The following is a 27,187-nucleotide window of genomic DNA, read 5'->3' on the forward strand; positions in this document are numbered from 1 at the left end:
GGACTGATGAGTCAAAAGTTGAAGTTTTTGGAAGGCAAATGTCCCGTTACATCTGGCGTAAAAGGAACACAGCATTTCAGAAAAAGAACATCATACCAACAGTAAAATATGGTGGTGGTAGTGTGATGGTCTGGGGTTGTTTTGCTGCTTCAGGACCTGGAAGGCTTGCTGTGATAGATGGAACCATGAATTCTACTGTCTACCAAAAAATCCTGAAGGAGAATGTCCGGCCATCTGTTCGTCAACTCAAGCTGAAGCGATCTTGGGTGTTGCAACAGGACAATGACCCAAAACACACCAGCAAATCCACCTCTGAATGGCTGAAGAAAAACAAAATGAAGACTTTGGAGTGGCCTAGTCAAAGTCCTGACCTGAATCCAATTGAGATGCTATGGCATGACCTTAAAAAGGCGGTTCATGCTAGAAAACCCTCAAATAAAGCTGAATTACAACAATTTTGCAAAGATGAGTGGGCCAAAATTCCTCCAGAGCGCTGTAATAGACTCATTGCAAGTTATTGCAAACGCTTGATTGCAGTTATTGCTGCAAAGGGTGGCCCAACCAGTTATTAGGTTCAGGGGGCAATTACTTTTTCACACAGGGCCATGTAGGTTTGGATTTTTTTTTCTCCCTAAATAATAAAAACCACCATTTACAAACTGCATTTTGTGTTTACTTGTGTTATATTTGACTAATGGTTAAATGTGTTTGATGATCAGAAACATTTTGTGTGACAAACATGCAAAAGAATAAGAAATCAGGAAGGGGGCAAAAAGTTTTTCACACCACTGTATGTGCATGTGCTTTCTCAATGTTTTTTATTTTTAATAAATTTGCAAAAACCTCAAGTAAACTTTTTTCATGCTGTCATTATGGGGTGTTGTGTGTAGAATTCTGAGGAAAAAAATGAATTTAATTAATTTTGGAATAAGGCTGTAACATAACAAAATGTGGAAAAAGCGACGTGCTGTGAACACTTTCCAGATGCACTGTAGATTGTTGTAGACAAAGAACACACATGAAATTATTTCCCCTTACAATTCTAGGTAGCTCACTCCCAGATAATCAAGGCAGGAACTGGGAGAACTTCTTGCCTGTTCTTTGGTGGTGGGGGGATGGTATAGCAGGCTGCTTGGGCTTATTGACACATTTACAAGACAAAAGAGGCTGATGGAGAGGTAGGACAGATTTATGAGTTTTTTTTTGTAGGCTCTGGTAATTCTAGTGTTAAAGAGAGAATTATATATATTTTTGAAACCATACAAACCTGCAAAATCAATACATTTCTTCTTATTGAAAGTAAAGTTTTGATAATAAAATGTAAATACACATGTTTAAATACAAAGTATTATTATAAAGCTTTTTTCTCCCTCTGGACTGGTTTGTTACAGTACTCGTATCAAAATGTATCTCAACACTCTCAGAATGTCTGAAACCTATTCCAGAAGCATTGTTTGTCAGTGTATCGTAGTACCTATACATACACATGTACACACACCTACACTTTCATGATAATTAATCAACCTAGCAACATGTAGCTGGGATTTGTGATCAATTATCAATAGTACCTATTCAAACATTATTGATCCATTGATTTGATCAAACAGATTACCCTAAGTTCTTGTCAATAAGCCGCGGCTTATCTAAGGAAAAAAGTTGTGAAAATGAAAAAATAGAATATCGGCTTATACATAAGTCCGGCTTATACATCCATCGCGGGGGTTGCGTTCCAGAGCCACCCGCGAAATAAGAATATCCGCGAAGTAGAAACCATATGTTTATATGGTTATTTTTATATTGTCATGCTTGGGTCACAGATTTGCGCAGAAACACAGGAGGTTGTAGAGAGACAGGAACGTTATTCAAACACTGCAAACAAACATTTGTCTCTTTTTCAAAAGTTTAAACTGTGCTCCATGACAAGACAGAGATGACAGTTCCGTCTCACAATTAAAAGAATGCAAACATATCTTCCTCTTCAAAGGAGTGAAGCAAACAAATCAATATGTCTGTTTGGCTTTTAAGTATGCGAAGCACCGCGGCACAAAGCTGTTGAAGGCGGCAGCTCACACCCCCTCCGTCAGGAGCAGACAGAGAGAGAGGGAGAGTTTGTTTTTCAGTCAAAAATCAATACGTGCCCTTCGAGCTTTTAAGTATGCGAAGCACTGTGCAGCATGTCTTTTCAGGAATCAGCTTTACAAAAGATAGCAACGTGAAGATAATCTTTCAGCATTTTTAGACGAGCGTCCGTATCGTCTAGGTGTGCAAACAGCCCCCCTGCTCAATCCCCATACGTCAGGATCACAGATAGTCAGCGCAAGAGAGAGAGAACAGTAAGTCGGGTAGCTTCTCAGCCATCTGCCAATAGCGTCCCTTGTATGAAATCAACTGGGCAAACCAACTGAGGAAGCATGTACCAGAAATTAAAAGACCCATTGTCCGCAGAAATCCGCGATATATATTTAAATATGCTTACATATAAAATCACAATTTAAATGACCGCTACGCGCTCGTGTTGACTCGGCGACGCCCAGAGCAGAAAGAACGCGCTCCGGCCGCTCCAACCGCGCCATGCGGGGAGTGAGAGAGACGGCAATATCTCACACTCTCTCCCCCCTTAAAGAAATTAAATGGGCGCGAGTGAGACCACTGACCTCCCTCCCTTCTATTAGTTATAGGTTATAGTACGTTCGGCTTATCCATGAGTCCGGCTTATCTATGATACGATTTTATTTTAAAAATTCGTATGATTTTTGGTCTCCGGCTAATACATGAGTCCGGCTTATAGACAAGAACTTAGGGTATTAAAATGTAGTTTTAATAAATCATACTGAAATAGGTTGTTAGTTTCCTACTCTCACATAATCTGATTTTGTCTCCGTCCATTTTCAGTAACTGCTGATTTGATTTAATTTCAAGAAGTGCTTAAAGCAAACAGAACACATGTCTCTGTAGAGAATGATCCATTCTGTTTTGTGTCTTTATTACAAATTTATTAATAATTTTAATTTACTTTACCCTAGACTTGCTTAAGGTTTATATGAAATGCAAGTGCTAAAAGAAATTTTCCTTAGATTATGTGATATCTTTTTCCTGGTTTTACCCTTTAACGATAGCATAATATTGTCATTTATCTGGATAAGGCTTTGATGACAAAAATTTGAATATCTTAATTTAATATGAGACTAATATAAATTTTAACCCCACTAGTTTATTACATTAAGTACTTTTTATGTCTTTTTATTTTTAAGGTATGCCATTCAACATGAGGCTTTTTGCAAGTCTTTTTCTTGGTTGTCTGTGTGTTGCTTTTGCAAATGGAGATTCAAAGGCTATAACAACTAGCCTTACATCAAAATGGGCTTCTACTCCACTGCTCCTAGAAGCGAGGTAATGGTATTAAGGATTAGTTTAATTAGTGACAGTCGTTTCACCAAGATCTTTTTGTGCTTCTTCACCCAGTCATTCTCTGCCTTTCTTTGCATATGCCCTCACTACTTTCTTCTTACCACAAAAAGTAATGGATCAACGTCAATTTTTTCTTTCAACCCTATGTTTATCTTTCTCTTTCTTAGTGGCAAATTGTGAGCTGTAGATCAGCCATCGCTCAACCTATGCCGTTAAATATGAAAAAAGGTTAAATTCATTGACACCTCATAATTTTATTTTAGATTAGTTGCAGACAATGCATTTTTTTAAGAAGCCACCTCAATGATCTTGATTAATGAAGAAAGATGTTTCTCATGTGTTTATTGTGCACATTGCATGGCCATGAACTTTTACATGCCTTCAGACAGCAGCTTGTTTGGTGTTTTTTTTTCCTCAACATTTTTAAAAAATGTTTTTTTGGGGAGCATAAGAATATAGTGTGAATTAAAGAAAGTTAATGTAAAAGTTGAAAAAGTATTTGTTTTAGTTTTTTAGTTTTGCAAATTCTACTAACTGTAAAGAGATCTGTTGAGATTTTGAAGTCAGTGAAAGTACGGCTAGTGCTAGTTATTTTATGTTACATTTTGTTTTGTTTTTTATCCAAACCACTTAAATTGGAAAAACAGAGCATCCTGTTTAAAAATCATTCTGCTGTTAAAGCAGTGGCATATAAATGCACTTTCTCTACATACTTCAATTAATCACATCAGCAGCCTTGTAGTTTATAGCCCCCTTGTTATATTTTATAATGTATATTCTCACCAATGTATGTGTGTATTGGTTGTAATTTTATAACAATATAAAATTTCTTTTCAGTGAATATTTAGCAGAAGAAAGACAAGAGTTTTTTTGGGATTTTGTAGAAGTTAATCAATATATTGGACCTGATGATCATGAAGGTACTGTCCCATTTTATTTTTTAATCTGACAGATCAGCACGGCAATTTCTATTTAATTAGTGCTCTTTATTTAGTCATTTAAGTCTCTTTAAATGTATTTAAAAAATGAATTGAAAGGGTTGACTGATTAACTATATAAGTAATACTGCAGTGCTATACAAATTTTCAGAAAATTTATGTTTAACAGACATGCACATTTTAAAGGCATTAAGAAGAATGCTTAGTTTGTCTTATTATTCTTTTCACCCTGACAGCTATCTTGTTGCACCAATATATAGAGAGACCTTAATTGCTTAGAACCAGCGGACGCATACCCATACCATATACAGTGCCCTCTGTAATATTTGGGACAAAGACACATTTTTCCTTGATTTACCCCTCTGCTTAACAGTTTAAAATTACAAATCAAACAATTCAGACATTATTAAAGTGCACATTGCAGACTTTTAATTTAAGAATATTTGCATATATTTCTGTCATACCATTTCAGGGCACCATAATGTTTGGGCCTGCGGTGGGTTGGCACCCTGCCCAGGATTGTTTCCTGCCTTGTGCCCTGTGTTGGCTGGGATTGGCTCCAGCAGACCCCCGTGACCCTGTGTTCGGATTCAGCGGGTTGGAAAATGGATGGATGGATGGATAATGTTTGGGCAGTCATATTTCGTACTTTGTTGCATATCCCTTACATGCAATGCCTGCATGAGTTTTTATAGGGGTTCACAGTTGTGACAAACTTAATAATTGAAGATAATTACCTTTGATATTATAATTGTGATTATTACTTCTAATTAACAGTACAATGAAAAATGCACTGTCTTAAACACTGCATATCCAGTGTTCTCTTTGTCACAGTACAGTGCAACCATCATTGTACACGGAATCACTTAAAAATTATAACCCCAATTCCAAAAATATTGTGACACTGCATAAAATGTAAGTCTATATTACTAAACGAAGGTTGTATATATGCACGGATGCCAGACGCACCGAAGCGCACGCGCACTGCGCCCCAGAGTCAAACCCAGCGGCTTCCAAGAGTCAGTGGGTGGCGCCCAAACAACACAACCTGTAAACTAAACTTCACGTCACAATACAACCGCCGCCCGAGCGCGAACACCACTGCATATACAACCTTCGTTTAGTGATGTTTGTATATACTGTATGCAATGAAGAAGCACCGAAAGCGCCCCTGAGTAAAACCCAGCGGCTTCCTAGAGTCAGTAGGTGGCGCCCAAACAACACGACCTGTAAACATAACTTGAGGTAAAGCGTGCACGCCAGGTTGTATATATGCACAGATGGCAGAGGCCACAAGCAAGCCGTACACACTACCACCGCCGCCCAAACGCGACTGCCCAAACCACTGCATATACCACCTTCGTTTAGTAATGTACCCCTCCAAGCCCGGGTCCGCCGCCATCGTCACTTGAGCACCGAATCCGCCGCCGTCAGCAAACAACTTCTAGCTAACGACACAGCCATAGAAAAACAAAAACGAGACTGCATGGATAAAAACAATAAACGAAGGTGCCTACAACGCGTTTCTGAAACACCAGAACCAGATGAGTCACGGCTCCAAAAAGAAATCACTTTAGTACAAATATGTTTATTTAATTAAATGAAAACTTTCCCGGGACACACCCACCCTCCATGATTTTTCTTCCCTCCAAATATCGGAGGGAACAGAAAGTGATTGCCATTCTTGGATTTCCGATTCTTTCGAGAATCGCGGGTTTGCTGGTAAAAACAGAATGCAATGATTTGTGAATCTCATAAACCTCATATTTTATTCTCAACAGAAAATAGAAAACTTATCAAATGTTTAAACTAAAGAAAATATACCATTTTAAGAAAAGAAGAGGGTCGTTTTGAATTTGATGGCAGCAACACATCTCAGAAAAGTTGGGACAGGGCCATGTTTACCACTGTGTAGCATCCCCTCTTCTACCAACAATTTGTGAATGTCTGTTAACTGAGGAGACCAGTTTCCGAAATTTAGGGAGAGGAATGTTGTCCCATTATTGCCTGATATTGGATTCTGGCTGCTCAACAGTCCTTGGTCTTCTTTGCAGTATTTTTTTTTATTTCGTGATTGTGCCAAATGTTTTTGATTTCGACTGCAGGCAGGTATTTCATGATTGTGCCAAATGTTTTTGATTTCGACTGCAGGCAGGCCAGTTCAGCACCCAGACTCTTCTGCTATGAAGCCATGCTGTTGTAATAGATGCAGCATGCGGCTTAGCATTGTCTTGCTGAAAATGCAAGGCCTTCTGTGATAAAGAAGTCATCTGGATGGGAGCATGTAATGCTCTAAAACCTTTATATACCTTTCAGCACTGATGGTGCCTTTGCAGATATGTAAGCTGCCAGCTCCATAGATACTAATGTACTCCCATACCATCAGAGATTCAGGTTTTTGAACAGAGCGCATGTAACAAGCTGGATGGTTCCTCTCCTTTTCCATGTTTTCCAAAAAGAATTTCAACAATTCATCTGACCATAGAACAGTTTTCCACTTTGCCTCAGTCCATTTTAAATGAGTTTGACCCAGAGATGGTGGCGTTTCTGGATCATGTTCACATATTTAGTCTTCTTTGCATGATTGAGCTTTAACCTTCATTTGTGGATGGCACCGCAAGCTGTGTTCACAGACATTGATTTCTGGAAGTTTTCCTGAACCCAGGCAGTGATTTCCATGACAGAATCATGTCTATTTTTAATGTAGTGCTGCCTGAGGGCCCGAAGATCACGGGTATCCAATACTGATTTTTGACCTTGACCCATGCACAGAGAGATTTCTCCAGATTCTCTGACTTTTGATATTATGCACTGTACATGATGAGATATTCAAGTCTTCACAATTTTACATCGAAGAACGTTATTCTGAAATTGCTCCACCATTCAGTTTTTTACAAATTGACTAACCTCTGCCCATCTTTTCTTCTGAGAGACTCTGCATCTCTAAGATGCTCTTTTTATATCCAATCATGTTACTCAAGTGTTGCCAATTCATCTAATTAGTTGCAGGATATTCCTACAGCTGTTTCTTTTTTACCACTTACTTTTTTAGCCTTTTGTTGCCCCATCCAAACTTTTTTGAGATTTGCTGCTGCCATCAAATTCAAAATGAGCTAATATTTTTAATGAAATATCAAATGTTGAAAGTGAGAAATTTTTTGTTTTCTATGTCCTAGTGTGAATAAAATATGGGTTTATGAGATTTGCAAAACATTGCATTCTGTTTTTTATCTACATTTCACACAGTGTTTCAACTTTTTTGGAAATGGAAATTTAAAGTGCTAGATTAGTTGAAAAATGTAGTGTTTTGATGATGTTTTGTTTTTATTTGTTATAATAAAGATTGCTTATAAAATTTCACTCTTATTTAATACAGTGAATATAGTAAATTAGTGACATACAAATATATATGAAGTTTAAGTCAGAAGTTTACATACACTTTGGGTGAATTCTTTAAAACTCACTTCATAATTTCCCCATAGATTTTAAACTAACAAACTATAAATTTGACATATTGTTCAAGACATCTGCTTTGTGCAATGCAAAAGTACCATATTTTTCGCTCTATAAGACACACCTGACCATAAGACGCACCTAGGTTTAGAGGAGGAAAATAAGAAAAAAAATATTCTGAACCAAATGGTGTACTAATATATTTAATAAAATATATAGCAGAATAGTATTTCAACCATGTAAAGTCAACAGCGGTATTAAGAACCATCATCACTGTCATTAACAAATGAGGAGGGACTTTAAGGTTCAAGCACTCTTCTAGTTTTCTGGAAACCCCAAGAACTCCTCATCGCTAGTGTCAGAATTTATGAAGCTCAGTTGCTCACAATCACTTTGCAGGAGCATGTACCTATCACGAGGCATAACTTGTCCAAAGCCACCAGGGGACAAAGCACGTTTGGACCAATGTTCCTTGAAGTTATATCACCAGTCTAGTCCAATCTCTATTTGTAATGCCACAAAGCCCTTCATCTCATCTTTTGTTGTGGGTTTCCACTTTGAGAAACGAGAATGCGGTGCAAGTGCAGCCCGCTATTCAAAAAATTGCTCTGCATACCTATTTGTCTCATCTGACAGTAGCTGAAAGGCAGCCTCAGGAAAGAACAGCCTGAAGTAGTCCAACAGCAAGTCATGCTGTTTTGTGAAGTCCGGTAGCCAGTTTGGCTCCCATTGATCAATGTCTGGGTATTCTTCCCACATGAACCTTGCCGTAGGTACATTGGCTGCGCGAATGCACTCAGCTGGCAGCCGATCAGCTGGGGCAGCATCGGCTGGTGTCTGATCAGCTGATGCCAGTTCCTCACTCTCTTGCTCGATCTCCTGATCACTCTCAACAAAATCAGATTCTGAAAAATCAGAGTCCGACTCAGCGATAATGTGCAAAACATCGTCTGCTGAGTATTTTGTTTTCTGCACTCGCTTCGCTTCCTCATGAGGTGTCAATGCCATCTTGCCTTTGTTTACATTTTGTAACTCACGCACACGCAAGGATTAGATGCCAAGTCAATGAGTCTAACATTCCTCCAAGCATAGAGGGAATGCCTGTAACGTGAGTTTTGCCGCCATTAACAGCTGATTGTCGCCCTCTACCCCTGGATATCGACTTTTGTCAGGTAATACACATCACGGTCTGTGACACAATATTTGCTCCATAAGACACACAGACATTTCCATTATGTAGCAAAAAATACGGTACTTTGTGTTCACAGACAGATTATTTCACTTTTGATTTTTGACTATATCACAATTCCAATGGGTCATAAGTTTACATACTCTTTATTAATATTTGGTTGTATTGTCGTTAAATGTTTTAACTTAAGCCAAACATTTTGGATAGCCTTCCACCTGTGATGGTCTGGGTCAGCTCCTTGCTCCCTCCTCGTTTTTGGGAGCCTCTTGAACCCGTCACAATCGAGTCATGACCGGGATGAGTTGAGCAGATGGAAGACAAACTCACCAAGCAATGGGATGGTGAAAAGTGCTTTTATGAAAAACAATTCACCAAACAACTTGTCCAAAAAGTGCAGTGCTTCAAAATGTCAATAAATAAATAATCCATAAAAACAAAGTGCACAGCAGAGGCTAAAATATTCTAATAACTAAATCCATTGAAACAATGACGTTGAAAGTCAGGGACAGACTATAATAACGGCGGGCCCCAATGCTTCCCTTTAAAAACTGGCATCTCCTCCACTTATCCCATTAGGACGTTGCAGTATAAGGAGATGCTGACGGGGCAGTCAACTTTCTTAACTGTGCTCTGTTCCCTGACACCCTTCCTTCAGTGCCTGTGGGGCAATTCAACAAGCCCCACATGTCTCTCCCACCACCCACTTTTGGCCCTTGTGGGGAGATGCCATCACTCAGACCTCCCCTACTCCCCAAGAAAGTGCTCAGTAGGAGTGCCCCCATCACTACCTCTGGTTTCCGTGGCCCTGAGGCTTTCTCCAGACCATCTGCCTCACTCGATAAGCTCAGTCACTCTCTCTCGCTCCATTTTCGTCTCTCTTCCATTTCCTTTTCAACCTCCTTCTCTCTTTCACAATCACTGGCCAGTCTATTTTATCTCCAGTCTAGTTTTTACTCTCTCCTTTTTCCTTCCTGCACTCGCGCTTCCCTTTTTAAAGCGGCGACATGGCACAGCTGTGGCAAGTGGCAGCTCCTGGTGCCAATTAGGGCCAACATGCAGGACCGTCTGCTTCTGCATCGCATAGAGGAACTACTCCTGCCACAAAACCACGCTCCCTCCTCCACAAAGACATGAGTGCAGTGATTATTTATTTAAAAGATGCCAAACAGCCCCAGACCTCACTTTACCACACCACCCCCTAACAATTGAAGAGCTCAGTTCCAAAATCAGCTAAGTACAAAAGATAAATTTTGGAGATAAATGGGAAAATCTTGGTCCGTAAGCAGATTTTGAAACTAAATCCCTAAAACTATAGCGCTACACTGTTGCAATTAGCAGGTTTTGAAGCTCAAACATATTTTCGGCGCATGACCAACTGCATGAAAAGTCACAATCACATGTTCACTAAATTTTACCAAAAGGTGTAATTATCAGATTTTGGAACTCACATCTTCAATTGAGGTTTTAATAGCTTCATCTCTTCTGGAGAGACGCCACAAAATGTTTGAGTGTGTCCATGGGGACTTATGCCTAGTCAGCCAAAAGAGCATTTGTGAGGTCAGGTACTGATTTTGGAAGAAAAGCTGTGACTCTAAATCACTGTTCTCAAAGGAGTTCAGTATGGTTGAGGTAAGGGCTCTCTCAGTGCAACCTACTCTGTTTCCTCCACACCAAACTTGGCTTTGTGCACTGGGGAACAGTCATGCTGGAACAGAAAAGGGCCATCTCCAAATTGTTGCCACAAATTTGGATGCGCTCAATCGCCTAAAATGCCTTTTTATGCAGCAGCACTAACAGTACTCTTCTCTGAAACCAAGGGACTTTGTACATTGCCTAGCCTAGCCCAGCCCTAGATTCAGTCAATCAGACCACCAGATAGTGAAACATGATTCATTACTTCAGAGAAAATATTTCCACTTCTCCCGAGTCCAATAGTGATGCGCTTTACACCACTCCAGCTGACTCACATACCGATCTTAGGTTTATGTGTAGCTGCTCAGCCATAGAAACCTATTTCATGAAGCTCCTGATGCACAGATGCTTGTGCTGATGTTGCTTCTAGGGGTAGTTTTAAACTCTGTTGTGGTTGGTGCAACAAAGGTAGTTTTTAAGTGCAAAGCGCTTCAGCAATTGGCGACTTCATTCTGTGTGTATTGCCTACCACTTTCTATCTGAGCTGCCATTGCTCCCAAGTGCTTCTTCTTCACAGTAATATCACTTATTAAATAGGGCTGATCAAGAACAGTAGATGTTTAATGTACTGACTTATGTAAAGGTGGCATCCTATGACAATGCCACATTTAAGAGTTATTCAGTAAGACTGATTCTAATGCCAATGTTTGTCAATGGGAGTTGCATGGTTGAGTGCTTCATTGTATGCACTTGTTCACAATGAAACACCTAAACTCAATAATTTTTGACTATATTGTGTATCACATAAAAGTTTGTACTTTATTTTTTCAATTAAATGTAAGCCCATATGTAAAGCAGAAGGCACTGTCTATGGGGCTAGTCAGAAGCTGGGTTATGCTATATGGTTTTATTGTGGTGGAGCTGTACAAAAAACAACTTGTGTACCTTTGTCAGGCTTTACTATATATGTTGTCAGGATTTTATATACTCTATATTCATTTTTTAAAATTTTTTCTGTAAAGTTTTCATTTATCCTTGTGGAATGATTAGTTAATTCTGTAAATCTGTTTATGGCACTTAGTGTTGGACAGCAGTTTTTTTAGCTTTTTTTTAAATTTTTTTTTAATTTTATTTTTTTTTTATTCAGGCACTGATCAGTCTTACTATCATCTCATCCTGAAGAGAGCTAGCCAATTCCTCACTGCTCTGCAGCTTAACTTGCTGAAATTTGCTCTGTCTTTGCGTTCATATTCTACAACAGTGCAGTCCTTTCAACAGGTAAGGTTATGTAAGAATTTTGTGATACTTTTATTACGTTGTTTAGGTTATAATTTGACCAAACACTCTGGGAGCGCTGAACCTTCAGAATCTGTCACAAATGAAGTGCTACTTTTCAGTGCAATCTAGGTTCTTCCCAAGAAGATTATTGTAGAGTACATATTTTAATGGATGGACTGGCATCTTACCCAGGATGAACCTTCTTCCCCTACCTGGCCAGGAAGCCAGTATAACGGATGGTCAGGAAAAGAGTTGTGACAGTCCCATTCCCAGCCAGGAGCAGGTTGAGCACTGAGACTGACATCCCAGCAGGCAGTAAGGAATGTAACTTCCTTACCTGGTTGGGAAGCCAGCATAATGGATTGACAACCTCAGTGGAGGGGGGTTACTGACTGGGATGGTTAGCAGTCTCTTTCCCGGTTGGTAGGCCAAAAGAAATGTGACGCAGTGGGAGGCTGCCTCCCATTCACAGCACCTCCCCTCATACACTGGGTGGCAGGCTTCTGACAGGACAACATTTCAGTTGTGGTTCCTTGTGGGTCGCCACGGGGAACTATCTGGAACCACATAGTAGTTGAATTCCATGCTCTAGGGTGGTTCCACCTGACCTAAAAGTGCATCCTAAAGACAATGATTTGGACGCTAGAAGTATTCCTAGGTCAAGCTTAAAAGAGAGCCCTCCACTTTCCCCAGGGAGTTGCAGTCAGTTTATGCTGCTCATTCACTTTTCCAGGAGCCGAGTTTTGAATATTAGATTGATCAGTCAATGTTAGGTTCACATGTTATCCGAGGAAACATGAAGTTTTCTCTGTATCCTGTCTTTTCTTCTCCAACGTTAGAACAGTTTTGATGAGAACAGGCCATTCAACCCAACAATCTCTTCAGTCCTAATCATCTTGGTTCTTTACACTAAAATAATGTGGAAGGTAGGATAAGAGAGGCAAGTCAGGATAATTTAGGTAGGCCAAGTTGTTCTGGAATGCAAATGTATTTGTGAACTGGAACTGTAGTAATTTAGTTTAGTGCACTGTTGGTTTCTGACCAACAAATAGGGTTAATTGGTTCAGAAATTTGAGTGGAAAATGGAAAAATAGTATTTATGCATGTATGTATGCATATCTGTGTGTGTGTGTGCGTGTGTGTGTTTGTGTGTATAGTATATATAATATATGTATGTATATATGTATGTGTATATATAAACTTACTAATGGTTAAAGTTTTTTCTTTTATAGATCGCAGCAAATGAACCCCCACCTCCAGGTTGCAGTGCTTTCTTTAGCATTCATGGAGAGAGGACATGCGATCCAAAAAGTCTAACAAATCTGCTGGAGTCTGCATCAGAGAGGTAAAGTAAACATGTGGTTACCATTTCTATTAAACTAATTTAAATAAACATATAACAGGTAGTCCTTCCAAAAATTTAGCTTTAATTTACAGAATCTAATTGTTTTTTTTTTGCTTGATAGCATTAATTTTGGAGGCCTTGTACTTATTGTGTGACATTAAGTAAATTACCTAGTCTTACAAGCAATGCAATTATAGAAATATACAAAACTAAAATTAGCTTTAGTTTTACAATCAGTTTTCTTAAAAGCTTCTTAGCTGAAAGTTTAAAAACATTTTTTTAATATAGCAAATGATGCATATTAATAAATAAATGCATACTCTGATGGAAGGTAGTATACAGTTGTATAAGGTGTCCTTTTTTGTGTCTGTTTGAAATTCCTCCAGAATTGAAAAATGAAGTGAAAATAGGCCAAAGCAGGCAACTGTTTTGTATGTACAGCACATTTCTCTTTCAGTCTTTATAAAAACAACTTCTAGATATCTAAAATTTATCAATTTATATGCAGTTTGATCACTAATTTACATAATTCCATACACTGGAAACTTTGGACCAAATCCATATACAGTATTTGCAATTTACACTTGAGTGAATTATCAAACAGTATTTTTTTCTTTTCACTAAATGCACTGTTAAAGGGAGCATTCCAGGTCATGATATATGGCAAGCCAAAATTAAATAAAAGAGATAACCTGAAAATGCATTGATATCACAAATAGATTTCAAGATATCTTGAAATGATCCTCTGTTGATTTTAACATTTCTCAAATATTAATTTCAAGATATTTATAGTACAGTTCCATAAGTAAGTTCCAGTGCATTATGAGATAGCAAAATAAATACAGACTTAAGATATCTGAAGTGCAATTCAAGATATTTCAAAATGACTTCCTGCAAAAATTGCTTTTACTCTCCATGGAATATCTATCTATTTTAAGATATCTTGATATGTATTTGAGATAGTACATTGTATGCCTAAATTTTCAGGAATTTAATTTGCGAACCTTGTTAGATTTTTTTATTTTTTTTTAACTTTTTGCATAATTTCACTTAAAATGTAATCAGATTTTCCAAGGTGATGTTTGGGACTGAATAACTGTTACTATAAACATTTGGTTGAAGTCATTCCTGCTGTAACATTTCAGGAAACATTTGTATCCAATGTTACATATACCTGCTGTTTCTTCCTGAGACTCTGTGAAGCACCTTGAGCATGGGAAAGGCAGTATATAAATAAAGTGTATTATTATTATTAATAAAATTAATCTTATGACATCTTCATATGTCACTTAAGAGTTAAAAGGAACCTTTAAGCTTGATAGAAACAGTGATTTGATTTATATCATGATATACATCGATATCAACTGCTATGAAAAAAGTTATTGTGATTAAAATTTTTTTCCATATTTTTGTCATGCCCTACTTTATTGTAACAGACATTTAATTTTGGATAAATAAATGTAAAACAATAAAATTTGTGTTTTTTCTGTTATTTTGTTCCCTGTTTCCAATATTATAATTTAGATGGAGATCATATCACATTTTGGTCAAATTTATGCAAAAATTCAAAAATTTCAAAAGAGTTCACAAACTTCCCAGCACCACTGTAGCACTTAGAGTCTTTTCATTCTTAACAAGGAACTGCACAGTCATATTAGTGCTAAACTTTAGTTCTTTAATAGAAAATATGAGAAGAACATTCCTCCTAAAAAAGTTTTGCTTTTTCTAGGACAGAAATTCTAAGTAACTCTCTTTGAAAGATGAAGACTACAATTTTTACACAACCTATACACCATAACATCCCTGTAATTTTCTAGCTAAAACTCACTGATCATTTAAATGTCATAGCCCAAATATGCTGGACAATCTTTTTCAAAAAGACTGAAGAATAAACCTTTTAACTATTTAGGGGTAAAATGATGAAGATTATTTTCAAAGTGGAAAAACAGTGCTGAATTTTGCATGTACATTTTTTTCATGAGAACCTGTAAATATTATTTAAAATGTACTAATACTGATTAATGCTAAGTACTAGTTTAAATGTTTGCATTATGCTATAAACTGTATGTGTTATGTTAACACTAAAAAAAAAACCTCATTTCATTATCAAAACAGTTTAGAACATGGGGGTTGTAAACCCATAATAGCAGAGCTTAGTGAAATGGAGGAAACCACCTTTAATAGGATGGCAGTCTATTGGAGAGCATTTAAATTTTAAGTAATGTTTGAGTTATTTAAAACAAGGAATTTGTTTTGCTTCTTGCATGTTATTTGAACATTAACCCCCATCTGGAAAGGTGGCCCTTTAAAAATATTGAAGATTATCAGAATATTGCCTCCTTTAAATTTATTGTAGAACACACAATGTGGTTTTAATTAAGCAATTTATCTCTGTGTGGAAATGGGAAATATAAAAATGTTTTCATGTGTTAAAGTAAGTTAAGCTACTCTAGAGAACTCAACCCTTGTTTATGCTCATTTTGCATGAAATGGAATAAGGAAATTAAGTTGTTACAAGTAAATGTTATGTATAAAACTAATTTTTTTGTTTTTTCTTTTAAAGACCAAGACCTTTTTTATTTAAAGGAGATCACAGATTCACATTGTCAGATCCAGTTGCACCTGTAATTATCTTGTATGCTGAAATGGGCACCAAAGAATTCTCCCAGTTTCACCAGCTTCTTGTATCAAAGGTTAACCGTGGAGAGATTACCTATGTTCTCAGACATTACATTGCGGTAATTCACTTTTAAATGCTTTTCTTATTACTTAAATGAGTCTTCTTTGTAAGGAATCATGCTAGCACCTTTCATGCCCATTGCAGTGCCTTTGACAATACACTGTATTCCCTTAAGATGATTTGCCAGGCCTCTTATTTGTTGTCATCTGTGGTTCTTCTGCCCTAATTAACTGATATATTTTAGCGGGACCCTAAACTAAGAGTCTGAGTGTCTGGGCTTGCGAGTGTCCTGGATAAAAACCAAGATCCAGGTCTTTAATGACCTCTTAGGCATAGCCATCAGCAATGTATCTGTCTGTGCAGAGAGTGTCGACCTTGTCAAGAGGTTTACTTACCTTGGCAGTGACATTCATGTCTCTGGTGACTCTTCCTCTGAAGTAAGTAGAAGGATTGGGAGAGTGGGGGGGGGTCATGAGGTCACTGGAAAGGGGAGTGTGGTGCTCCCGATTATCTATGCAAAAGGACGAAGGTCCAAGTCTTTAGAGTTCTGGTGCTTCCTGTCTTGCTATATGGTTGCGAGACATGGACGCTATCCAGAGACCTGACACAAAGACTGGACTCCTTTGGTACTGTGTTTCTTCGGAGACTCCTTGGGTACCATTATTTTGACTTTGTGTCAAACAAGAGGTTGCTCATGGAGTCCCGAATGAGGCACATTACCTGCATTGTGAGGGAGCGTCAGTTACGGCACTACGGCCATGTGGCACGATTCCCGAGTATGTTCCAGCTCGTAAGATCCTCATTGTTGAGGACCCGAGTGGCTGGACCAGGCCAAGGAGTCACCCACGTAACACCTGGCTGCGGCAGAAAGAGGGTAATTTCCGGATGGTGGTTTCTGAGATGTGGTTTTCTCTGTGACTTTGTCATTCTGTATTTCAAAGGCACATGTGTTGGATTAATTAGTAACTTCAATTTGGTCAAGTATAAGTGAGTGTCTTTGAGTTTCTCCTGTCCAAGGTGGGTTCCTTTGAGTCAGATCTTATTCTAGCAGCATCAATCTGTTGTCGTCATAAAATTGGATTTAGCTCTTTCAGTATATAAATGGAGAGAGAGAGGACTTTAACTGATGTCTTTACATTACCTTGGTGTAAGGGTGTACTCTGTGAAGGGCTATTGTCCTTTCTGAAAGGGTGCAGGTCTTAATACCTTGCTGTAAAGTGTTGAGTTAGATTTGCATAGATTACATCTGCTGTTTATTTTATTTTTAAGAATAACTAGCCTTCTCCCAGCTCAGACTAGGCTCACTACCCACAGCTCAGAAGCAAAGAATAATTTGGGGAAAAGAATTCAAAAAAGTAAATTGCAGTGAAATAAATTGATTGCAATTTGTAAAACAAAACAAGAAAAAAATTGTAAGCAGATAAAAACAAACATAAACAAAGTCCAAAAATGAAGTCCTGAAAGTTCCAGTTTTAACAGATGAAAGATGGAAATTTTGCAAACAATGACTTACCATAGTGAAGATTAATCCCAGGCATTGTCCTACCATTAATAATGATCTGTACTTTAAAATATTCTTCAATATTGGAAGGATGCATTAAGACCAAACTTCCTGTTCTACCACCTAGACAGTCACTGACATGTAGAACAAACCCCAACCCAAACAGCACTTTAATTTCATATACAAATCAAAATATGGAAATTCAAAAGTGATTTATATTGAGGGTGCAACACTGACAAAAAATGTGTTAAAATTCCCTCCAACCCTCAAGTCCCCCTAACGGTTGCTGATGCTCCCATTTAAATGTTGAACTTATTTGTTTGCTTGGAAAGGCAGGCTGAAGCAGCCTGGTGCCAAAGATGTAGTTTGTGCCTGGGGCAGTTGCAAATAGCATGTAGTAGTGTTGCCACAACAAGTTAATCCTGACATAAGCTCTTGCACCCACACAACTACAGTAAAGATGTTAATGGTTTAGGTTAGATGGAAAACTAAAATGACAAATACAGCATGTGTTAAATGCAGAATTGGGCAGAGGAGTTTCATTCACAGATGATGAGTCTTATCATTTGTACTCCAATACTAAAAATCAATATTTTATTTTGCATTCCTTTTTATTTCCAAGTATCAATTTTCAGCATAATATTGTATTCAGTATATTCAGTTAAAATTAGGGATTGTTTAAAGGGTTCACATTTTTTTTTTATCTTGTATACTAAACATAATATGACATAAACAATAACCAGCAGCTTTTTTAATATTAAGTAGCAATTATGTTTTTCTTTTGCATAATTCTTGTACTCCATTGTTTTGTACAGTGGATTCAGACAGTATTCAGACCCCTTCACTTTCTGCTAGGGCTGCAACAATTAGTCGACATAATCGACAATGTCGACACAAAAAATCGTCAACACGGATTTTTTTATTGTCGACGTGTCAAAGAACCACATTGGTTTTTGTAACTGCAATGCACTACATGACTGTCTGGGGGCAGTATTGTTTGTTATTGCTTTTCAAGATGGCACACAGTCCTTCCAACAAAGAAGAACATCTGAGGAGAAGAAGAATGTAGAGGAAAATAAACGTGGTTGCAATTGTGAGTCAGATAGAGAAGGGGGAAGTAGATGGAAAAAAATTGAGACAGAAACTTTCTAAAGTGTGGGAGCACTTCACCGAAAAAAAAAAAAGTTCAATGCAGATTATGCAAAGCAGAGCTTTCTTTTCATGGCAGCACCACCACTATGCATGAGCATCTGAAACGCAAGCATCCCACATACTTGGGGGTTAATGCCCCCTGGACGCCAAATACTTTTTAGCTGCACTTTTTAAGTAAACATCACAATTCACAAAGAAAATGTGAAATTTTAATGGAACACATTTTTTTCATGCAAAGAGCATCACAATTACTGCAACACTGATCATTTTACACACTGCAAGCGAACTGCAAAAACTATAAAAAAAAACTACTGCAATAGTCTATTATTATATGTTCGAGGTGCAACTGAAGCCACTGATGAAATTTAGTAAATCACCGAGCCAACTGCGCTTGAACTGGCTGCATGCAAACACACAGAGGTGAACGCTGATGCTTGCAGGCTTGTCTAGTGCAGTGGCTGAATCCCAGAGACAGTGGTGCTGCAGTTCTGCTGGGGTCGGCAGTGGTCGTGAGCTGGCTGCTCAACGAATATACGGCACTGACTAAGCTCCGGTATGCTGGCAAATTGCTCTGTGTTCAATGAATGTACTTTCCCGAATATACTCGCCCCCCTGCATGCTGGCAAATTACACTGAGACACGACTATAGGCGGTTGCAGCATTCAATGAATATACATCGGCAAATATACTCGGCTCTGGCGTGCTGGCAAATTGCACTGTGAAACAACTTTAGCCGGTTGCGGAGTTCAATGAATATACGTCGCCGAATGTACAGTATGTCGCCTCATATACTCGGCTTCGGCGTGCTTCCAAATTGCACTGGAAACTGACTCTAGCCGGTTGCGGGGTTCAACGAATGTATTTTTCCGAATATACTCGGCTCCGGCATGCTGGCAAATTGCGGTGGTAAACGTCGGTTTAAGGGTTAAGTGAATATAATTTCAGTTATGTTTGCTAATGTGTTTGGAGCTATAGTAAATGAGTGAATAGGAGTAGCTGAGCCGTCCTAGTTTTTTTTTCTTCTATTTCGTATAATATTTGAGTTCATATGAATAGTAAACCATCTCTAACTAACGTTAGGTAACTTGTGTTTTGGAGTATATCAGTAATTAGCTTGTACATATTTTAGTCTGTTATTTTTTTTATTTTGGCATAATATAGTACATGATGTGATAAACTACAACACTTTTCCTTCAGAGTGTTATGATTAAAGCATCTTTCTCTATCTGCAAAATCATTCTTGTGTATTCCTGCTACCTCTACTCCTCTGAGTGTCTCTTCTCAGCAGCTGGGAACATTGTCTCAAAGAAGAGAGCCAGCTTCACACCAAAGCATGTTGAAATGCTCACGTTCCTGCACTGCAATCAGGAATATATGAACTGAATCTTTTATAAACTGTACATTATTGTTTTATTTTATTTGAATTGAAGCTTTATTTAAACTTTTTGACTTTAAGATACACCAGTGGCCATTTTTGGTTAAGTTAAATGCACTTTTTTTTTGCTTAAAGACTATGTGCACTTTAGTTTGTGTTGTTTAATGTTTTTCTTTTTTATTGTGAAGGTCACACTAATATAAAACACCTGATTATTTTCAAATTCATATGTTTCACTGGTTGTTATTTTAATTTGATTATTATTAATTTTAATCATGTTAATGCTGAGACATCAGGGTGACTTTCACAGGTAGACAGACGTCAGCAGATGAAGGAAGACATGCACTGGAGCCCAGAACAGGATGTGCAACCACAGGTCGCTGGCATCAAAATAGTCAGGCATGAAATAATCATGACTAATCGGGGGAAAAAATATTGAACAATTAGTCGAGGATATAATATTAAATTAATAAATTTGCCATTTTACACCCTCAATTCACACTCAGTAAACAATAATGACTAAGTGAAAAGATGTTTTCAGGAAGGTTTACAAATTTATTAAAAATCAAAACTCAAATTTATATAAGTATTCAGACCCCTTGCTGTGCCCCTCCAAATTGTGGTCAGTTGCATTCCGTTTGCTTTAATTATCCCTTATCTGTTTAGAACATGACTGGAGTCCATCTTTGGCAAATTAAATTGATTGGATATAGTTTAGAAAGGCACATACCTGCGCATATAAGGTCCCACAATTTATGCTGCATGTCGGGGCAAAAGCCAAGCCAAGAAGACCATGGAACTCTCTATAGACCTCTGCAATTAAATTGTTGTGAGGTGTAAATCAGGAAAAGGTTATGAAATAGGGAATCCATTCCCGGATGGGTTTATCCATTCCTGGGAGTTCGGGAATCCCGCATGTCATTCCCAGGAATCCCGGACTCCCGGGAATGACACAGTGCACGGGCATCTCACATGTGAATGGTTTTAGAACGAGCAACACTTTATTTTTAATAAAACTACTACAATACGTTGACACCAATAAAAGACTAACCTTAACTACAAGCAGTTCATGCTGTCATATAAGTACATGTATCTAGTTAGTTGCGGTAATATGAGTGTAGAAAGCACAATGTGTCGAGCGTGCGGTTGTCAAGGCGAGAGTGCACCTTCGTGCAGAGTACGCCAACTGCTGAGAAAGCATGCTGTGCCTCCACTGAAGTAGGTGGCACAGTCATCAGATACTGATACACTTGTTCTAAACAACGCCCACACTTGCCGTTGCTCTGAAACACCGCCATTTCAGCTTTTACTGATGCATCCAGTTTCTTGTCATCATTCTGTGGTGGCAAGTTTCTTGACACAGATAATGCGAATGCAACAGACTGATGCATTGCAATTTCAAGTTGTTGTTCAAAGCTGTCAACAGCACAGACATCAATGAACTCTGCCCAGTCCCGGTATTCGTGAGCTGCAGAGTGCAGACTCCTCCCAGTCCACTGTGCTCAGTCAGCCGGGAGATTGAGTGCTGCTGGTCTGTTGTTGACTGAATTAATCGGCAGCACACTACACCGTGGGCCAAAAAACCGTGCCACTTAATTATTTTTCAAGTATAACTCTGTTATTTCTTGATCGATTTTTACACTTTTACACGCTATATATGCAAGCTTGGCCGTTCTCGTTTTCCCAGGAATCACAGCAGTTTCTGGATTCCCTAGTATGAAACCATTTCAAAGGCTTTAAGTGTTTCTGGAATAATGGCTTCAAATTGTGAAATGGAAGAAGTTTGGAACCACCTCGATTCTTCCTAGAGTTGACCGTCCTGCCAAACTGAGTAACCAGGCATGGTCATGGAGGTGATCAAGAACCCAATGGTTACTCACAGAACTTCAGATATCCACTGCTAAGATAGGAGAATCTGTCAGACAATCTCAGAAGACACTCTTAAGTAAAAGGCATATGACAGCCGGTTTGGAATATGCCAAACAGCATTTAAAGATTCTTGAGAGCATGACAAAAAAGAATTTCTTATTCGATGAGGCAAAAATTGAACTCTTTAGACAGAACCCCAAGCACTATGTCAGTTAAAAGCAATGCACCGCTAATCACCTGCCTAATGCCATCCTATGGTCAAGCATGATAGTGGAAGCATCATGCTATGGGGGTGCTTTTCAGCAGTAGGGACAGGAAGACTATTCAGAATTGAGGAAAGGATAAATGTAGCACAGATGTCCTTAAAGAAAACTATCTTCAAAGTGAATGCAACTTCAGGTTGAGTGACAGTTCACCTTTCAGCACAACAGTGACCCAAAGCATAGAGCCAAATCTTTTCGAGACAAGCCTCAGTCTGTCATTGGGTGACCCAGCAAAAGACCAGACTCGAACCTTGTAGAATATCTGTGGACACAGCTTAATATGGCCGTTTACAGATGCTTTCCATCCAGTCTAATGGAGCTTGAGAGGATCTGCCAGGCAGAATGGGGTAAGCAGCCTAATTCCAGCTGTGCAAAACTTGTAGAGAATTACCTAAGAAGATACAAAGCTGTAACTGCTACAAAAGGGTCTTCTGCAAATTACTGAATTAAAGGTAAATACTTGTATGAATTAGAGACTTCAGTTTTTGATTTTTAATTAATTAGCAAACCTTTCTAAAAACATTTTCTATTTGTCATTATAAGTTATTGAGTGTAGATTGATGAAGAAAAATTCCAATCCTGCCCATTTAAAATTAAATCTACACCACAATTATGTATACAGAAATTAAGGGGATATGAATACTTTCTGAATCCACAGTATGTTGTTTATACTGTCCATTAGAGCTGTGGTTGTGAAGTAAATGAACAATGTTCAATCAAAAAAAGAGTGAGTTTTGTATGTTGTATAATTGTAAAATACTAAAAGTTGTAAAATAATATAAAAGTCTTAGTAATTCTCTTCAGAGATGGTGCAAAAAATACTATTAAGCCAGTATTGTAGACTAAAACTAATCTACTTTAAGTAGGCAAGCAAAAATGTTCTAGAGCAGTTTCATTTTTATAATTATTTCAGCATTGCTTTTGTAGGATAATTACTTTGCTTTTCTGTCTATTCAGACAAGTGCTTCTCATACTTAAAGAGCTTAGTATTCTCAGTTAGTAAAACACATCTCCCTAATCTCTTTTGGTAAAAGGAACAGCAAAGTAGCAAGAGCTGTTTGTCTGTGTGTGTGTGATTTAAAAAAACAAAAAAAAACAAAAAGAAAAATCCTGGAACAATTTATTTGCATGATTGTTTTTATTTAAATGCCTAATAAAGGTATTATGTTGTGAACCTGCTCTTAGAAGAACTCTAACATCATAAAATCGATAAAAGTCTGTGGAGGTATATAAAATTATGTTTTCTATTATAAAAGCTTTATTTAGTAAGTTTGAACTTGGTTACAAAAAGGCACTTTAATGTTGCTTATGCTTGCTAGTTGAATAAAGGGTCAAGAAGGTTTGGTATAAGCACTCAATAAATATACAGTACATTTTGTAGCATATTGAAAGAAGTATTTGCTTTGTATATTATTTTCATTTGCTTGGAACAAACCAGAACTCAAGTTGGAGGTTGAAAAATACTGGCTAGATATGGGTGGACTCACCTCTGTTCAAAGCATTGGAAATGGACTTCAAATCCACAATGAAGAGTAGTTTCTCTCCCCTACTCTGGAGTTGTCCCATGGAGGAGGCCTTGGGTGGGTGTGAGAATAATCACAAGCCCCCATCTTGGTGTTGTATAATTAAGTTTATTCTGGTGGACCTGAGGATCGCTTCAGTGTTAATTTGGTTGCAGAATGGGAAAAAAATTAACTGTTTTTTGTGTATGCGCACAGAACAACTAATCCGAGTATTTGCCGTTTTTAAGGGATGCTAAATGGTAACCATCTGGTGACTCTGTAGGCTGACTGGTAGAGCTTCATAGCTGTTTTGGGGCATGAATAAATACTTAGAGGGGTGTAATTGGGAATAATGGCCTGCCTGATGTGAAGCAGAATGGTGAATTGTTACTGAATTTCTGTAATAGCCATGGATTATCCATAAAAAAAAAACATGCTCATATGTGCACTTGGTACCAGAGTACCATAAGCCAGATATCAGTGGTTGACTTATAGTCAAGTCATCTGATCTGAAACTGTATTTTCTGGAGGCTTTGTTTAAATAGAGCAGCTGTGCTGTCAACTGATCATTTACTTAGTACTAGATTGGTGCAGACCTAGAGGAGCAGATTTGGAAAACCCACATGGTTAATGAGGTTGTACTGAGAATGACTAACTGCATCCTCCGTGAAGCCTAATTGACCACGTTTAAAAATGTCGGTAGTGGAGGCACTTACAAAGGGCAACTTCCAAAATGTCCCTGTCATGGTGGCAACCCTTGGACCTGTTGGTGGAATACAAAAGTAAAGGAAGCTATCAAAGTGAAAAGAGAGCTCTTCTGTGCATCAGAATTGAATAAGAGGCGCCAAAAAGGTAGTAACCATAATTATGCCACATATGTAGGTAAAGGTTGTTATGGCCATTATTGTTAGACAGCATTGAAAAGGTTTTCATAAACCATTTTGTAACTTAGCAAGGGTGATTAAATGTTGACATAACCTCTGGATATCATCGATAGTACTTTGAGGTATACTTAAACCTGGTGCATACATACTGTTTGGATGGAGTTGGAGGTGCAGAGATTCCAAAGGTCACTAGTGGCTCATTGATAGAGGTCCAGAAATAAAAAGTACTTATTATTAGAGAGAGATGGGTTTAAAAAGGGCACAAGTGGGTGTGTTCCAACTTTTAAGGCAGCACATTCCTGTACCAAAAATGTCTCTCCAGTCCCTGTATCTAGATGGAGCAATGTGTATTATGTTCAGAATTGGCAATAATGGATCAACTCTCTACCTTTCAATATATATTTGAGAGGTTATGAGAATCTGCTATACCTGTCTATGTGTGTTTTTGACTTTGGAAAACCTAATGCCTGTGTACTATGCAGTAATTTGTGGAAGGTGCTGCAGGAGTATGGGGATTCTCCGGGTGCTGCTGTGTGCTACTTGGTCTTAGTATTTGTGTTGGCAAACATGTTATGCAGTTGAGGCCATTCAGTGTGGGTGTTGTTCTCTACAGATCATTCTGCTATTCTTTAGTGGTATACCAGACCAGTTAAGAAAGCAGATTTAACAGGGTGCAGTCACCCAGCTGTAGAAAACCCCCACTTGCATTCCAAACTAAGCGACTAAACTCCAGCTTGTACCAGGATATATCTGGACTTCATCAGATAACAAAGGTGTAAATTAGAAGTGACCAGACATCTCTCCAGAGGCTCCACTGGAAAGAGCCTAACAACAGAAAGCAAGCAGAGGAAGAAGCAACACAGCACTGACAAGGATCATGCAGCAAATAGAAAGAGTGCACTCCAATGCATGAGGAATATTCCACTGGAGTACGGAACAACAACAAAGCACAATTCCACACAACATCTGACATCATCCGTAAAGACTTGGTATTGTAAATCTATTTACCTGCACCAAGATAATGTAGAACTCTAAATACTATTAAACAGCCAGCCTGTATGTTATATGTTTGTCTGTCTAGTCTGCCTGCCTCCAGTCTTCTATGTCAATATTTATATGCAGTTATATTTCTGTACTCTTTATGTTTATCAATAAATTGTATTCTGTTTCTTAAAATGAGTGTGCCTCACTTACCTTGATAGAAATCTAAATGTCAGAGACCCGCCTCCCACAGCAGAGAAAGGTAAAGTAAGTAAAGTAGGAGCCTTGCCAAATTAATGGATTAATCCCCCATTATTATGGCATCCTCCTCAATAAGAATTCCCACACCTCCCCATTCATGATTTTTTTTATGGACAAGATATTGTGGTGCAGATTGTAAGTACCAAAAATCTGGCACTGAATAAATAGATAGGTGTATACAGTAGATAAGCTATTCTATTATTTAATGCTATAATTAAATTAAGTCATGGGTAAATAATTACATAGGCACAACTCGTCAAAAATATTGTAGACAGACAGACAGACATATTTTATTTAAAGTTCACAATATTTGAAAAGGCTGCTGCTAAATTACACCAACGAGTTTATTGATAATACAATAGAAATTTGTGATTTTTGTAACACACTTTTAATTTTCTTATTTTTATAACTTTATTTTTTTTAAGACTAAATAATACTAAATTCATGCATCTGATGTAGCCACAATAGGCTCCAGCCAACATGACACTATTCCATTGTGAGCTAGTTTAAAAATGTGTGGACTATTTTGGGCTGCTAGACTTATTACGTTTTTAAAATAATTTGTTAAACACATTTTGTTTACTTTGATGATTAGTTACTTAATATTAAAATAAAAGTGTGAGCTTATTCATAGTAAAACACTGATAAATGCTTTAGTCCAGGAAAAGGTGCCCTCTTAGTGAATCTGATAAGGAATACTCCCAGTGGATTCTGTGTTTCACACACTTAATTACCTAGATGCATGTGAAATCTCAAGTGTGTCTTTTGTGAAAGTTTAAATAAAGACTATTGGCTATCTGACGGTTAAAATGCTACAAAATGTTTTCATGTCTGTTCAGATTTTTAAAGCACGGATAGGTATGAGATTATTGATTGATATTTGTAAAATATCAATTATTACATTTTTTATTTTGATCAGATATTCTGTTTATTATGGCAGCTGACACCTTTTATTTTCTTATTATTGAGAGATATGTAGTATATCAATAGTAAGCATGTTAAAAAATTTTTTAATCAGATTCAAAATAAAAACAGAAAGATAATCAATATGTGACTGTAGTTTCCAAACAAGTTATTGATAATATCTAGTGGGCTTCAGTGATTTTTTTTAAAAGAGTAGATAATTTTGACAGAGTGCTTGAACTGATTGGACTGTTAATAGCTCATCTATGTGTTACATTTTATTTTTTGTTTTAGCAAAATGTTCCAATACTTTGTTTCCTTTTGAAATTTCTACCATTGTGTGTGTCTGTTTTGTTCCAGTTATTTAAGCCTGTTTTGTTGTGATGCTATACCAGTATTGCTCTCCTCTTGAGGTTAAGTCATTAACTCCTTGGATATTTGTGGCCTGTTTTGAAAATGTATACAAAAATTCACCAATAGAAATGTATGTTGACAGTATCCGTTGTTTTAGCCAGAACCACAATTCGTTCATAAATATCACCGTCAGTGAAATTCTCAAACAACCATTCTTGA

At 37.7% G+C, this 27,187-nt stretch overlaps 1 protein-coding gene across 1 annotated transcript in view; it reads left to right on the top strand.

The window, feature by feature from the left end:
- The window catches only part of uggt1 (UDP-glucose glycoprotein glucosyltransferase 1), a 234,292-nt gene that overhangs the window by 26,508 nt on the left and 180,597 nt on the right, over positions 1 to 27,187 (top strand). The window contains 5 exon segments of the mRNA XM_051921917.1: positions 3,252 to 3,390; positions 4,246 to 4,328; positions 11,768 to 11,898; positions 13,131 to 13,243; positions 15,807 to 15,981. Of these exon segments, the coding sequence (XP_051777877.1) occupies positions 3,252 to 3,390; positions 4,246 to 4,328; positions 11,768 to 11,898; positions 13,131 to 13,243; positions 15,807 to 15,981 (641 nt within the window).

This window comes from Erpetoichthys calabaricus, chromosome 2, assembly GCF_900747795.2.
Source record: "Erpetoichthys calabaricus chromosome 2, fErpCal1.3, whole genome shotgun sequence".
Lineage (NCBI taxonomy): Eukaryota > Metazoa > Chordata > Cladistia > Polypteriformes > Polypteridae > Erpetoichthys > Erpetoichthys calabaricus.